The sequence below is a fragment of the Pelodiscus sinensis genome, chromosome 7, assembly GCF_049634645.1.
Source record: "Pelodiscus sinensis isolate JC-2024 chromosome 7, ASM4963464v1, whole genome shotgun sequence".
Classification (NCBI taxonomy): Eukaryota; Metazoa; Chordata; order Testudines; family Trionychidae; genus Pelodiscus; species Pelodiscus sinensis.
The window spans coordinates 35,077,018-35,091,020 of record NC_134717.1 but is presented as its reverse complement, the minus strand read 5'-3'; the positions used below and the strand labels follow the sequence as shown (position 1 = coordinate 35,091,020).

The following is a 14,003-nucleotide window of genomic DNA, read 5'->3' as shown; positions in this document are numbered from 1 at the left end:
AATGTGATACTCTGTATCTGAATGAAAACCAGTGCACCAAAAGAAAGTGGCAACTTACCAGAGAAATCTTTTGAAACTAGTAAACATGATAAGTTATTAGAAAATATTTACATTTTATCTTTGCCAAAATGGACTTATTTAAATGAAAAAATGCTTCATGTGTTTGATGAACAAAAGGAATAATCTGCAAGATTTTCGACATTACTGTGTTACAGATGAAAGAAAAAAAGACACTATGCTGGCTTCTTTGACTTATATAAACTTCCTTTCTCTTTCTCCCTTCTTAGGGTCCACCTTCATTTGCAACACCCACATAATCCCAGTGAAAAACCAAGAGGGAGTAGCGATGATGTTTATTATTAACTTTGAGTATATAACAGATCATGAGAATGCTGAGTCTCCTGAGAAGTTCAACCCAATATTGCCAGCCAGATTTGTAAATCGTAAGTAGGAAAGGGGAAGGGCAGACCAGGGAAGGGGAGAGAATTCTGTCCTGTATTGCTATTATTTTCATGCAGAAGTGTTTAACCCAAGTTATAATTGTGGTAAAATTTAACTTACATAATTTTTAATTACAGGTTTCATTTACCAGTGTGTCAATTTTGCCTTATTGCAAAAATAATGTAGTTCAGTTTTGGCCACATTTTAGTAAATAGTGGTCACAAATATGAGCTAAAGTTGGAAAACAAACTCAAAGAAAACCACATTAATCCCCAAATATTCTATTTCTATTAAGAAACCATAAATCTAGTCAAAATGAAATTAAATCTCAGGAAACCCTTCCTAACTAGAGCTGAGAGAGTAATGCAAAAAAGTCTATGAATATTAATTCAAATCTTTAAGATTGAGCTTGATTTATTGCTTTTTTACGAGATAAAACCGTACATTAATTTACATTGGCTATTCTCACATGTCTTTTATGGTTTCATTCTGCAAACATTTGAAATTTACTGAAATATTTGTGGAAAGTTAATTTAATAACTGATTACACAAGTATTCCCAGAAAGTAAATGTTAAGTTTCTATGCACAGATATTCAAACCAGAAGTAACTTCATGCTCACTCAACCAGGAAATAAAAACAATCCATTAAGTAAAACATTTTAAAGAGGTACAACAAATACATGTGAGAATTGCAGATTGCAGAGACCACAAAAAAGAGGTTACATTCATCAAATAAAATTATTCATTAGGAATCATTTGCTTATTCCTAACTGTAAGGGCTATTGGACTGTGAAATAGCTGTGTACAGGAGACAATGGAAGCCCCACTGCTTCACACAGTTAAAACCAGACTTCAAAGCAATAGGAGATACATTGTAGAGAGCAAACCTACTCAGGCAGAAAGATGCAATGGCTAATCTAATAGGCTATGAGTCTCTCTAACTCCTAGGAGTTCATGAATATTGTTAGTTCAAACCTTTATAGGCTAAGTAGTTAGAGTCCCAATCAGTTCCACAGTTAGGTTTCATATATGGCAACCCGATGTACAGCTGCAACAGCACTGGGCTCTATACATAATGACATGTTTTATTTTACAACTGTTTTAAAGGATTCTTCTGGCAGAGTATTTCAGCCTACCCCATAATTGGACAAATAAGTGTAATTACTATTAATCAAGGAGAGTGTATTAACACAACTAAAAGTGAGGGCTTCAGGGGGCAACAACAAATCCTTTGTTTCTATTACTCAATTATTATTGTATTTTGGGACTGCTGTGCTCCCCTTCCCAAATGGAAATGAACACAAAGGTACTTGAGGAGCCATGCTTTCACACCATCATCCTTCAGTATCCCCAACTTGAGGCATGAAGGTCAGGTTATCCGTAAGGAAAGGTAATGAAGATCCAGCAAATCTGAAGCCCTGCTTGTTGTTCCCTTTTGCCCCCACAATATACCCACTCCTCGATATACTGCAGAACAGCAGTGATGATGTGAACCCTCTCACCAACGACCACACAGGAGTGCTGCTGCTCAGAATCATTGGCCACCAGTTAGGTCTTTCCAGAGCCGAATATGTTGTAATAGAACGATTGCTCCCTATTCCTCTCCTTTCTATCTAGGCTGTTGCCTTATAAAACTGAAGTTATGTGTGTAGAAGGGATCCAGTAGCTAGAGAGATGCAGGCAACTTCTCTTCTGTATATAGTAGAGATGTTCAGAAAATTTCCTGTGGTATGTTTGTGATGGAAAATCCCAGTCCATCCAAAGTGAAACATTTCTTGGAAAATCACCTTTATTGAAAATTCATTTTAAAATGAAAATAAAAGTTTTGGTAAGGTCATAATATTCCATGGCACACTTTTTGGAACAGAGTTTTTCTTTTTTTTTTTCTTTTCAGAATGACTTTCAATTTATGTTATAAAATGGAATATAAAATGGAAAAAAAAGTGATGATATTTAAAATATATATTGAAATGCTTTTACTTTTTTTGTTTGATTCTTTCTGGAGCAGAAGAAATTCTGAAATTGTACCACTTCCCCAAAGCAAAAATAATCTGTTTCTAGTAGAGCTTATGTGTCATTATGGTGTAGCTTTCCTGGTTCATTTTCTGCAGCACTTGCATAACATTGATCACTTTCACTCCATGCCATCATTCCCAAAGAGTTTCCTCTAACACATTCAGCTTTACTGACAGATTTCCCAGAGCAGACCCATACTACTATCTGCTCTTAGGGAGCCACAACATGTTCTGGAAGCAGTGTTCCCCCTACACTGTATGGCAGCACAGCTTCAAAAGTGATTAATCAGCCCCGCCCAGTCAGAAGCTCAGGGCTCCTACATGGAGCTGACTGAATGGAGGGGGCTGATTAATCACCTGTGAAGCTGTGCTGCCCTGTGGGTTAGAGGGAACACTGTCTGGCAGGGAGCTTTGTTAGTGTCCCCAGAGTCTGGCTGGTCCATTAACACTTGGAAAATTGCCTTTAGCATTTGGAAAATTGCCTTTAGCATTACTCTTAATGGGACAAAGGGGCTTGGAACCTCAGGCCTCTGAATGGCAAATAACTGACCAAACTCTTACAGGATAGAAGGCAAAATGGGGCTGGAACATCATTGTAAGTATCCAGGAGTGACTCCCCCAGTGTAAGATGGCTAAGTGGTCCTATACTGCTTCCCCATCCTTGCAAGGCCCCGTGCAGGGAATTGAGAGATAGTGAGGGTAGTGCACAGTGCTACAATAATTCTGGATTGCTCCTTGTGGTAGTCAGATGTCACCAGAGTGGTGTCCTGACAGGTCTTCTGCTCTGTCAATGATGATACCCATTCAGCTGCATGTTTGGCCTCTCTGTATGTTGTGTTATCTTGCACAAGTAGCCAACACAGCCGACACCGAAAGAGCCCCCCAAATACCACAAAAATCAGATAAAGATCAAAGCACTGGGCCAGGTTTATTGTAAACAAAACACAGTAATAGCTTCCCCAGATCAGATGCCTCTAGGTAGGCTAAGGATTTGTGCTGGATACAATGGACTTGGCTCAGTCAGTAGCATGGGATTCACCATTGCCCCATAGATCAGACAAAGACAACTCCCTTGAGGTACATTTTTATACCCAGGTACAAACAAGTTAAACTTCACTCCTCACATATTAGGTTGCTACTCTCTGATGTGCCTAGATCCACCCATTACCTTGTACTTGGGCGTGTGATCACTATCTATCATGCTGCCAGTTTAGACCCAGTCCTGAACCTGGATTGGTATGTTCCTGTTATCTGTGGGATTTGTGTTGGTACCAAGATGTTAATTCATGAAGTGTTCTGTTACGTCCCCTCTGGAATGTGCTTGCAGCCAGTGCTTAGTACATCATAGGGATGAGTGTTTCTGTAATATCAGCCCTGTTCTTGTCAACTTCTGTGAGCAGGACCTGCCTCTTGCTCACAGATCAACTTTGCTTTATGTTAGCAACGTCTCCAGGAGCATTTTGGCCTAAGCCTCAGGCCTGTGATATATGGGCTTATGTTTCAGGACCTCTTCTTACTACACTCCTAAATAATGCTACCCTTTGATTCCTCCCTCTTAAGCTGTACCTTCTGTGCTGCACTTATTAGAAAGCCAGCACAGAATCTCACCAAATTTTCTGTTGTGTTATGTTGTGATTAAAGAGTACAGCTAACTGCCATAGCTATAGCACTTGTAAGACATTTAAAATCCCCATTTTGTGAGCTGCACCCTGACAATGTTTTCATTAGGATCTGAGAAATAAGTGTTTGGTGGGTAATACAATATTTGGGTGGGTTGTAAGTTCACAGAATGGCCTCCATTCTTCCCTCAGTTACACTTGTACAACCCCACTGAAATCAATAGTGTTGTTTGGCTGTTACTGTGGAGAGATTATTGCCCATCACTTAAAAGTAGCAGAATACCTATAATTACTGTTAACAAATAGGGCCTGTCTATAATTAATTGAAAATTATATACAATATTTATGAAAACTAAGGGGGCTCCACCCTCTGCTCACTTACCCCCCTTTCTCTAGCCGCTTTCACTTCACTGAGGGTACGTCTAAACTACATGCCTCCATCGACGGAGGCATGTAGATTAGCCAGATCGGCAGAGGGAAATGAAGCCGCGATTAAAATAATTGTGGCTTCATTTAAATTTAAATGGCTGCCCCGCTCTGCCGATCAGCTGTTGGTTGGCAGATCGGGGCAGTCTGGACGCGACGCGCCGACAAAGAAGCCTTTCTTGATCGGCACATGTAAACCTGGTTTCACGAGGCATACCTGTGCCGATCAAGAAAGGCTTCTTTGTCGGCACGTCACGTCCAAACTGCCCCGATCTGCCGACAAACAGTTGATCGGCAGAGCGGGGCAGCCATTTAAATTTAAATGAAGCCGCGATTATTTTAATCGCGGCTTCATTTCCCTCTGCCGATCTGGCTAATCTACATGCCTCCGTCGACTGAGGCATGTAGTCTAGACACACCCTGAGTGAGCCTGTTGACACTGATGATATCAGTCTGTTGCCTGGCAGGAAAAACTTTCATATATATAGATACATATATAGATATATAGGGAGAGGGAAAGATTTCCTTTAGTCTTCCTTCTTTGAAATTCAGTCAACCCAAGCTGTACTTTTTCCTTTGTTATTTCAAGAGAAATATGTCTAGGAATATCATTAAAATTCCATCAGGAGAAACTACAATTATATAAATTATGTCCACTAGCCTCAAATACCATTCTACATCCATTTATGCAGTATATGGCTTCAGATTTTTTTTTTACTTTCAACTACTTTACTTTCAATTTCAATTTCAATTTTGTATTATCAATATAAAACAGTGCTGTTGATTTCCCCCCATTGTGACTATAAAGGTAACATTTGATGGGGAGAGGGGAATAAAGTGGTAATTAGAAGAGGACTGTCCTCTGAAATGTCTCCTCTGAAATGTCTCCACCCCCACCTCTGAAATGTCTGGTGATCAGTTCCTGTTATCAGTAATACATCAGCATGTATGTTTGGAAGTGTTCAGTGTGTCATGTGTAATATTCTGAAATGAAAGAGCTGCTAAAAGGGACCTTCTCCAAAAAGGCATTGAATCACATTTGTCTGTCTGTGCTGGGAGAAGGACAAGAGACACTGGATGTGGTTTAGTTAGGCCACCACTTTATACCCCAATGTCAGGGAGTATCCAGCAGAAGACAGTATCCAGTGTAGGTAATTTACAAATACCTTGGGGGGTAGGAGAGTGTCATTGTCAGCCCTTTCCCTTTATTCAACCTGGTCCCCAACCATCCGCTGTTGGGACCCTGCCATACCCCTTTCTCAAATGGTGCTGGGATGCTATAAAGTATGTCTGGTATGGTAGTGAGTTTGGCTCCCCACCATATCAGTTATAGGAATCCCAACACCCTCCATTTCTGTTCCATTCCTGCTCCTAAACACTCAAACTGCTATAAGAAAAGCTGCTTTGAACAAGGCCACCTCTGCTCCACAATGTCATAGTAGCTATAGGATCCCCACCCAATCCCTACACATGTCAACAATGATGAGAGAACTTGCATCCTCCCTAGGGTCAGTGCTTCAAAACTACCCTGATGGAAACCTCTAAACTAAAATCCCACTACAAGAATCTGGGAAACCATTCAGTCTGCTGACAAATGTAAGGGCCAACAAGTGGAAGTGGTAGCTGATACTAGTTGCCAGGTTACTAGCAACACCATGTTGTATAGCAACCATTCCTCTGTAAGGGGCCATACCAGTGACAGGCCCTCTACTCCTGAAACTGCAAAGAAAAAAAAATTCATTGAAATGTCTCTCATAACTCTACAACCTTCCTGGAGCCACCGCTCTCTGTGCTATTCTAACAGCCAACATTTGCCACAGTTCCATAGTGTGAGTGGCATCTCTTTGGGTTCTGTGCAGACTCTTGGTACCAGCTAATAAAATCTATCAGAAAATAAAACAGTGTATCAGCTATGCCACTGTCAACCCTTGGCCCATGTCTGGATGAGAACATATGTTAAAGCTTGAACAGTGTAGTGTAAATGCCCTCGTAAACTCATAACTCTGTAATCTAGGGGACTGGCAATTGATAACATTTCACTGCCATGATGTCAGACCAGGAAACCAGCCTGTTATTAGCAAACTCCATTCCGCAAATGACCAATACAATCAACATGGAGGAAAAAAAATCCAGAAATGTTATATCCTGCACTATCCCTTTGCCACCTGCCTTGGTAAAATACTCCAGAACCTTTACTTCCCAAAGCATTATAATGGATCTTTAAATCAGCTTTAGCTATCCATTCCTCCCTCCACAATCCATTAAAATGGCTCAGCAACTGTTCCCCAACCCCCACAAATAATCCTTTGTCTCTCTCTAATAACGCTTACAAACTGGGGAGGTTTAGTTATATGTCTGGTGCAAGACAGAAACAGAATGCCCACCCTGGTGCTATGACCCAGCAGCCAAAAATAAGATGCCCAACAATAGATTACAGTTCAGAGAGTGTAACTTTCCTAGCCATTCTTCCTCTAATCAAGCCCTGTAGCGCATATGGAAGTCACAATATACCCGCTAGTGTATCTAGCTCAAGCCCCTGGTAGGTCAGCATTGTGGAATGCCCCTCAGCTTTTAACTCCACTAGGGGAACACTCAGTTTTTTGAGACAGGGCCTAAATGGTGTCTATCTAGCTAATACACTTGTCTAAATTTGCCCTGCCTGGGAATAATAGTCATCTAAGTAATGCACCACCTGCTGTAAACCAGTTTCCCACATGAATGCCCAGTGAAGATTTGGGTTAAATTTCTCAAATTTGTGGAGATCATGTGGGCAAAGTTTTGTCATATAAAATTGTCATTTGAAAAGAAACACAAAAGATTAAAGACAGAAGGATGCATTGGCAGCAGTCAAAAAGCAGACTGAATATCACACTTGGCCATCAGTGCCCCTGGGCCTTAAGACCTATCCATGTACACAGCCTCATCAGCGGAAGAATAACACACAAGAACAAAATGCTGAGTCAGTGCCATTGTTAACTGGCTATCATATGGATATGACAGATGATGAATTAAGTGATTTTCACCTGGTATCCTAGATGAGGAGCCAGCCAGTTCTGTAGCAGTTTGCGACTGAATGGCCCTGCTGCCCAGTTCTCTTCTGCAATCTTTTTCTTTACAATATGACCCATTCCCACAAAGGATTTCAAATTGTGTCTAGTGCATGATTTCCTTCCCCCCAACTGAGATCCAAAACCCTTCAGTGGGGGGGGGGGGGGCAACAGACTTGCAAAGTACAGAGGGAAAGGTTCAGAGATCCTGGTTCCATGGTCCCAGAAGGGGTGGGTTCTCAGGCAGAAAGGGCGTGGCTGGGGCAGCCAGCCCCAGCACTACCCAGAGCAATCTGTTCACTGTTCCAGAAGAGATTTAAAGGGATTGGGGATCTGGCCATCGGCACTGCTGTGGTAGCAGCAGAGGTGGCCAGGAGCTGGCCCTTTGGAATTGCCAGATTCTGGGGCAACTGCCATTTGTCCCCTCCTGTTGGCAGGTCTGCCCTCAGTAAACCCGTCCCCCAAACATGGCCCAACTGTTTTGTCAGCACATTCCAAAGGAACTTACCTGAACACGGCGCTCTTGTCTAGGCCCCCACTTTCAGCTCATGCCCCCTGTCCATTCCTCAGCCTATGTCTCCATGGGTCTGTAGGTAGCACCTGACATTCCCCATTCCGTTCTGTGGCAAGTTGGGGCTAAGCCCCCTGGGTCCTGTACTTCTTGGTGGGTCTTTGCACACACCTCAGAGGCTTGCGGTGTCCCTACCACTGCTGAGAAGGCAAGAGTACCCCACTTCAAGAGCCCTTTTCATCATTGGCTGGTCCAGGACTTTGGAGGCCAGTCCCTCCGGTAGTCCACAGGATCTCCCCTTTTCCTTACTGACAGTCCGCCAGCCAGGAGAAGGATTAGAGGGAACCTGGTCCCACTCACTTGCTCTGGGTTCCAGCCCGGGGGGCAGGGATAGCCCCAAGTGAGCTGTGAGGATTGGCCCTTGCCCTACTGAATAATGGCCCCTCCCTGGGGAACTTCCCAACCCTTCCTGGGTACCTCCTCCCTGAAGCCTTGGAACAGGCTCTGTTGCTAGCTGCCCTAAGATCTGTCTCCCATCCTGCTGCTGCTGCTGCTGCTGCTGCTGATGATGATGATGATGATGATGATGCTCTGTCCCTTTTCTTCTTCCCCCTGCCTTGCCTGAGGGAAGGTTTTTATTGTGTGCCCATAGCCTTAACTGACAGCTGGTGCTTTAATCAGTCTGTCCTCCATGCTGACTCCAGATGGGCTTCAGGTGTCCTAATGGCTGGGCTACAGTCTTTGGAAGCCTAATCTGGGAACATAAACCCTCACATCCAACTCCCTGTGTAAGTGCCTTCCACCAGGCTTCTGCAGTCCCCTACTCTCGGGCTGCTACAGGTCCCTTCTGGGGTCTTCCCTGACTGCTGTGATAGTTGTGGTCTGTATGGGCCCCAAAGCACCACGCATGCTTAAATTTGCAAATCCTACATAAGTACCTGTTTTCATTAAATACTCAGCAAATATCAATTCAAGCTTCATATTTGATGGAGAATGAAGAGGCCACTGTCAGTGTGGAAACCAAGCCACCAATGTGTCATCCACTCTAACTCAGTGTATGATGTAACATATCCCATCAGACTCTGGTTTGTGTTGCTGCCTTCAGTCTAAATAGTGAAACCAAGCCATGCCCCCAAATATATTATATATCCACCAGATTATATTTGAACAGTGCTTGGCTTCTGTCTGGGAAAGGCTCTGCAATAATACCCACACAGATCTGGAGGACAGCTTCCCAGTTTTCCCACGTTCCCAAGCTTCCCTTTGTGATTTGGACAGCTCAGTGGCCTGCTTGCTTTGCTCCACCTTGTTATTACTGCAGCACAGAGACAGTATGTCAACATAATCACCTCTCAAAAGTTTATTTGTAGTGGTACTGAGAAGAGGAACTTCCCTTGGGGATCAGCCATTCCAGCATGACCACATTTGTGATTGGCTATTTGGGCACCTTCATAACTTGGGGCCTTAGAGTAGTAAAACAGTAAATAATAATATGATGGGAGGCTTGACTAATGTTAATGAACATAGCTCAGTATTTTAAAAGTATTGCCCTCAGATTCATGTGGCGTTCTATAGCTTGTAGCACATATGCAGGAACAAATTCAGAAACAGTATAAGAAATATAAGGATACTAGAAGCTCAATAGCAGTGGGAAATCCTTTCAATGTAGTCTTTTTTTCTTTATTTGTCTCAATAAAGACTAATCACCAGTTCCCTCTGTTAGGGTCACCAGTGTTTATATTGTGGGCATGTTGAATTTATGGAACTTTCATGTGCCATGTTAGTACATAATTTGCATTGTTTTGTAGATGGACACTGTAGTGGGAGAGTCTTCACTCTGAAAGAATACTTACGTTTTCTACCAAGTTTTTTTGTACAGGAATGTCTGTACACTAATAAATCAAGGCAATCTTTGTTTGAATATAATTCTTCTTAATCACATACCATTTTTCCTCTTAACCTTCTAATCAGGTTAGACAATTCACCACTATATACTTCAGAGATAAGGAAGTTTCTTCTCAGGCACCTATTTTACATCTGGGATTAACCCTCTTTCCCGGGGATCTTTCTCTTTTGAAATATGTACACATCTTCAAGCCCAGGGAAGCAATCTGATTTTTTTCTAGGTGGTCTGCTCAACAATTCTTCACATTAACTTTTACAGAAACTGCTTTCTAGATATAGAAATATTTTTACCCAGTTTTGCTTCAGATGCTTGTTTCAGGGAGTTTCTTTTTTACTTGGGCTTTTCCTTAGTTAAGTTATCATTCCATGGATCTGGGAGGCCAAGGGAAAAACATTTAATCTTTCTATGCCTCACTTTCTCCACCTGTAAAATGGATCGTAATAATACCTACCCGGGAGGCCTAAAAATATTTTAAAGCATTTTTAGATGCTAATATGAAAGGAAAATCAATTTAGTTAGAAAGCTATGTGTTTACTCACATTCATATACACCTTATATTAATTATATTAATTAATACACCTTATATATCTTATCTTTTTTATATTAATTTTGTTTAAGTTGAGTAGGAATTTAGTTTAAAATGACTAGGAACTAGTTTAAGATAACCAAAATAGGCCCATCTTAATCTGAACTGATAATGCATACACAGAGTTTTGTGCTGATTTAATGAAATCAATTTAAGTTATACAATGCAATGGTTGTGTCTAGATAAGGTCTTAAAAACATGTATTGGGAAAGGAATTGTAGGGACTTAATACTGCGCTGATGTACACCCCATCTAAATAGGAGTAGAATTTGTCCCTAAATGTTTAAAATCAATTTAATATGTTATTTGGGTAGCCATAATCATTACCAAACACAAGCTTTGGATAGATTATCACTACCCAACACATATCCCACCTACTTACCCATTTGATAGGAATTGTATACAGGAAATGTAAGGAGTCAGTGACATGAGGTATAGACCAGCTTCTCGCTCAGTCCTTCACATTTGAGGCATGCTGAATGTCTGCGAAGGTACTGCAATCTAATAACGGTAAAATATCGAAATCAAATGTGACACAGAATGGACATAGAGGGGATATGCAGCCAATGGGATATCATAGATACCCACTGTGATATGAAGAAAACAAGTATAACTTTTCTACTCAAACTGAGTGTTTTGGGGGCACAAGATCATCAAAACCTCCCGCTGCTATAGTGCTGTGTTCTGCTTATGTCCTGCATCATATAGATCATGTTTTTTAAAGGTGTAAAGTTATTGTGTGAAGATTAAGGAGTTAGATTGAACTTTTGCTATCCCAGACATTTCTAAGACAAACAAAAAAGTATTCCAGTTTTCTATTTATTGATGCAAGTTTCTACAAATACTAAAAGCACATCCTTCTAAAATCCTCTGCTTTGGGAATCAAAGAATTTGAAATACAGAATGTTTATGTCACAGGACCAGTGCTTATTGTGTTCTTCAGTGGAGCTGAAAGCCAGGTCTCTCCAGCTTTAGGTTAGAGATGAAAAGCTACAGTAGTAGCCTTTCAGCTAGAGTGCATATAAAGCCTTTCAGCTAGAGTGCATTCCTTTTTTAAAAAATGGCCCACAACCCATTCCATTACCCAGGTGAATTTAATGTAATATTACACTGTTCCATGCAACTAACATTTACTATGAAAATGGCTTTGTAATGGAGTTTAAATCTGACGGAGAGAAAGTAAGTCAGTGTACAGTGAGCCAATTGGATGTAAGCCCAATGCAACAGTCCTTACTGGAACAGGGAATGTTCCAGTCAGAGTTAGCAGCTTCTAAAAGGCTGCAAGAATTTGACAAATTGAAAGAAACAGCAAAACCATCTGTCTAAAGTAGGGATGTAAGGGTATGTCTACACTACCCCCCTAGTTCGAACTAGGGGGGTTAACGTAGTCATATGGAATTGCAAATGAAACCCGGGATTTGAATTTCCCGGGCTTCATTTGCATGATCCTGGCAGGCGCCATTTTTAAATGCCGGCTAGTTCGGACTGCGTGCCGCACAGCTACATGCGGCACGAACTGGCTAGTTCGGATTAGGCTTCCTAATCCAAACTAGCTGTATGCCTCGTTCCACGTGGAATGAGGCGTACAGATAGTTCAGATTAGGAAGCCTAATCCAAACTAGCTAGTTCGTGCCGCGTGTAGCCGCGCGGCACGCAGTCCGAACTAGCCGGCAATTAAAAATGGCGCCTGCCGGGATCATGCAAATGAAGCCCAGGAAATTCAAATCCCGGGCTTCATTTGCAACTCCGTATGACTATATTAACCCCCCCTAGTTCGAACTAGGGGGTAGTGTAGACATACCCTAATAGAGTAGTCGATTAACCAATTAACCGATAAGCAAAAGCTTATAGGTTTATGCTATAGACTATATGTATTCAAAGCCGGCTTTAGCAAGCGCGGGGCCTGATTCTGGGGGTGGGACCATGCATACGTGGGGCCCCGGGCGGCATGGCGCATGCGTCATGCGCCCAGTGCCCTGTGCATGCATCGCACGCCCAGGACAGCACTGCACATTCATCGCGTACCCGGGGCATCGCGTACCTGGGGCAGCACTGCACGTGCCCCATTCTGGGGAATCGGCCAAATCAGCCTAAAGCCGGCCCTGCATGCATTCCCCCCTCCACCTCCAAACCAGAATTTTTTTTAGCAGGCTGGCCAGCACCCTGGCTCAGTCCTAGTTCATGCCAGGTCTGGGACCTATCCCCACTGCGGTTCTGCATTTAAAGTGTATTAGGAGCCGGGTGGGCAGGCAGCCCGGCTCATTCCCAGCTTGTTCTGGGTCCGGGAGCTCAGACCCCCTCTAGACAGGGGTTGCTGCCACCCCATTCTACTGCCTCTTTATCAGAGGCAGCAGCACAGTGTGACAGGCAGCCAGTCCACGAGGGAAGCTAGTTTTTTAAATTGGCTCCCCTTGAGGACCAGCTCCCGCCTGACACCCCACGCTGCTGCCTCTGTTACAGAGTCAGCAGCGTCGAGTGGTAAGGGACTTCTCAGGAGTGAGGCCAGAGTATACTGTCTGCTGGCCCTGCCCCCAGGACCTATAGAATAGTCAAGTAACCGATAAGAATTCATGACGTTACACAACTATTCAGTTGACCAATATTTAACATCCCTAGTTTGAAGGATTCATTTTTTCAGACTGATTAGTTCCCAATCTGCTTGCATCTGAATATTGAAACAAATATGTCAATATTTGCCACAAGTGAGGTGTAATTTGCTATATTATTTTTCCTGTTTTTAATTTTTATCTATAGAGACTACCTTAACTTTTTAAAGTCCACATAAAGAGTTCTTTCTTTAATCATGTTTCTCTAAGTTTCCTATTTTTTAGGGTTCGGGTTACGGTTAATTTGCAATGTCAGTTCTATGTGCACTGTTGCTCTTATTATGTTAAAAGAAAGAGCCTTTGCCTTGACGATCTTACAAGTAGAATTAAATAAATATAGACCATGAAAAAAATGCCAAGAAATGGACAAAGAGAAAAGTGAAAGTGTTATAATGAATAACAACAATGCTAATCATATTATAACTCTTATTTTAAGTAGAGATTGATATAAGACAAGACAGAAGAAGTAAAGAGACCAGGAGTGGAAGTCCGCAATGGAAAGCAAAGTGAAGTGGGTTTTGAGGGATCTGAAGACAGTCAGTAGGGATGTTTGATGCACAGGAAGAGGACATTGTTCCAAGCATAAAGAGCAATGTGAAAAAAGGGATGAAGGCAAGAGCTGGAGGAGGCATAAAGAGAGGGCAAAGCACAGGAGATGAGGAAGAGATTAGAGATGGGATGTTGGCAGGGGCAGAGTCATGTGGAGCCTTGAAGGTAAATAGAAAGGATTTGAACTTTAGGCAAAAACCAACAACAACAACAACAAAACAACAAGGAGCCAGAGAAGGGACTCAAGGGCTGGGGGGGGAGGGTGTGAGATAGAAACAGAGACTTTTAGGCTACGT

The 14,003-nt window shown here is 42.2% G+C and overlaps 1 protein-coding gene across 1 annotated transcript in view; it reads left to right on the top strand.

Moving 5' to 3' along the window:
- KCNH7 (potassium voltage-gated channel subfamily H member 7) overlaps nt 1-14,003 on the top strand; it is a 406,542-nt gene that overhangs the window by 238,951 nt on the left and 153,588 nt on the right. Inside the window, exon 3 of the mRNA XM_075933507.1 lies at nt 288-447. Within this exon, the coding sequence (XP_075789622.1) occupies nt 288-447 (160 nt within the window). The remainder of the gene's footprint in view (nt 1-287; nt 448-14,003) is intronic.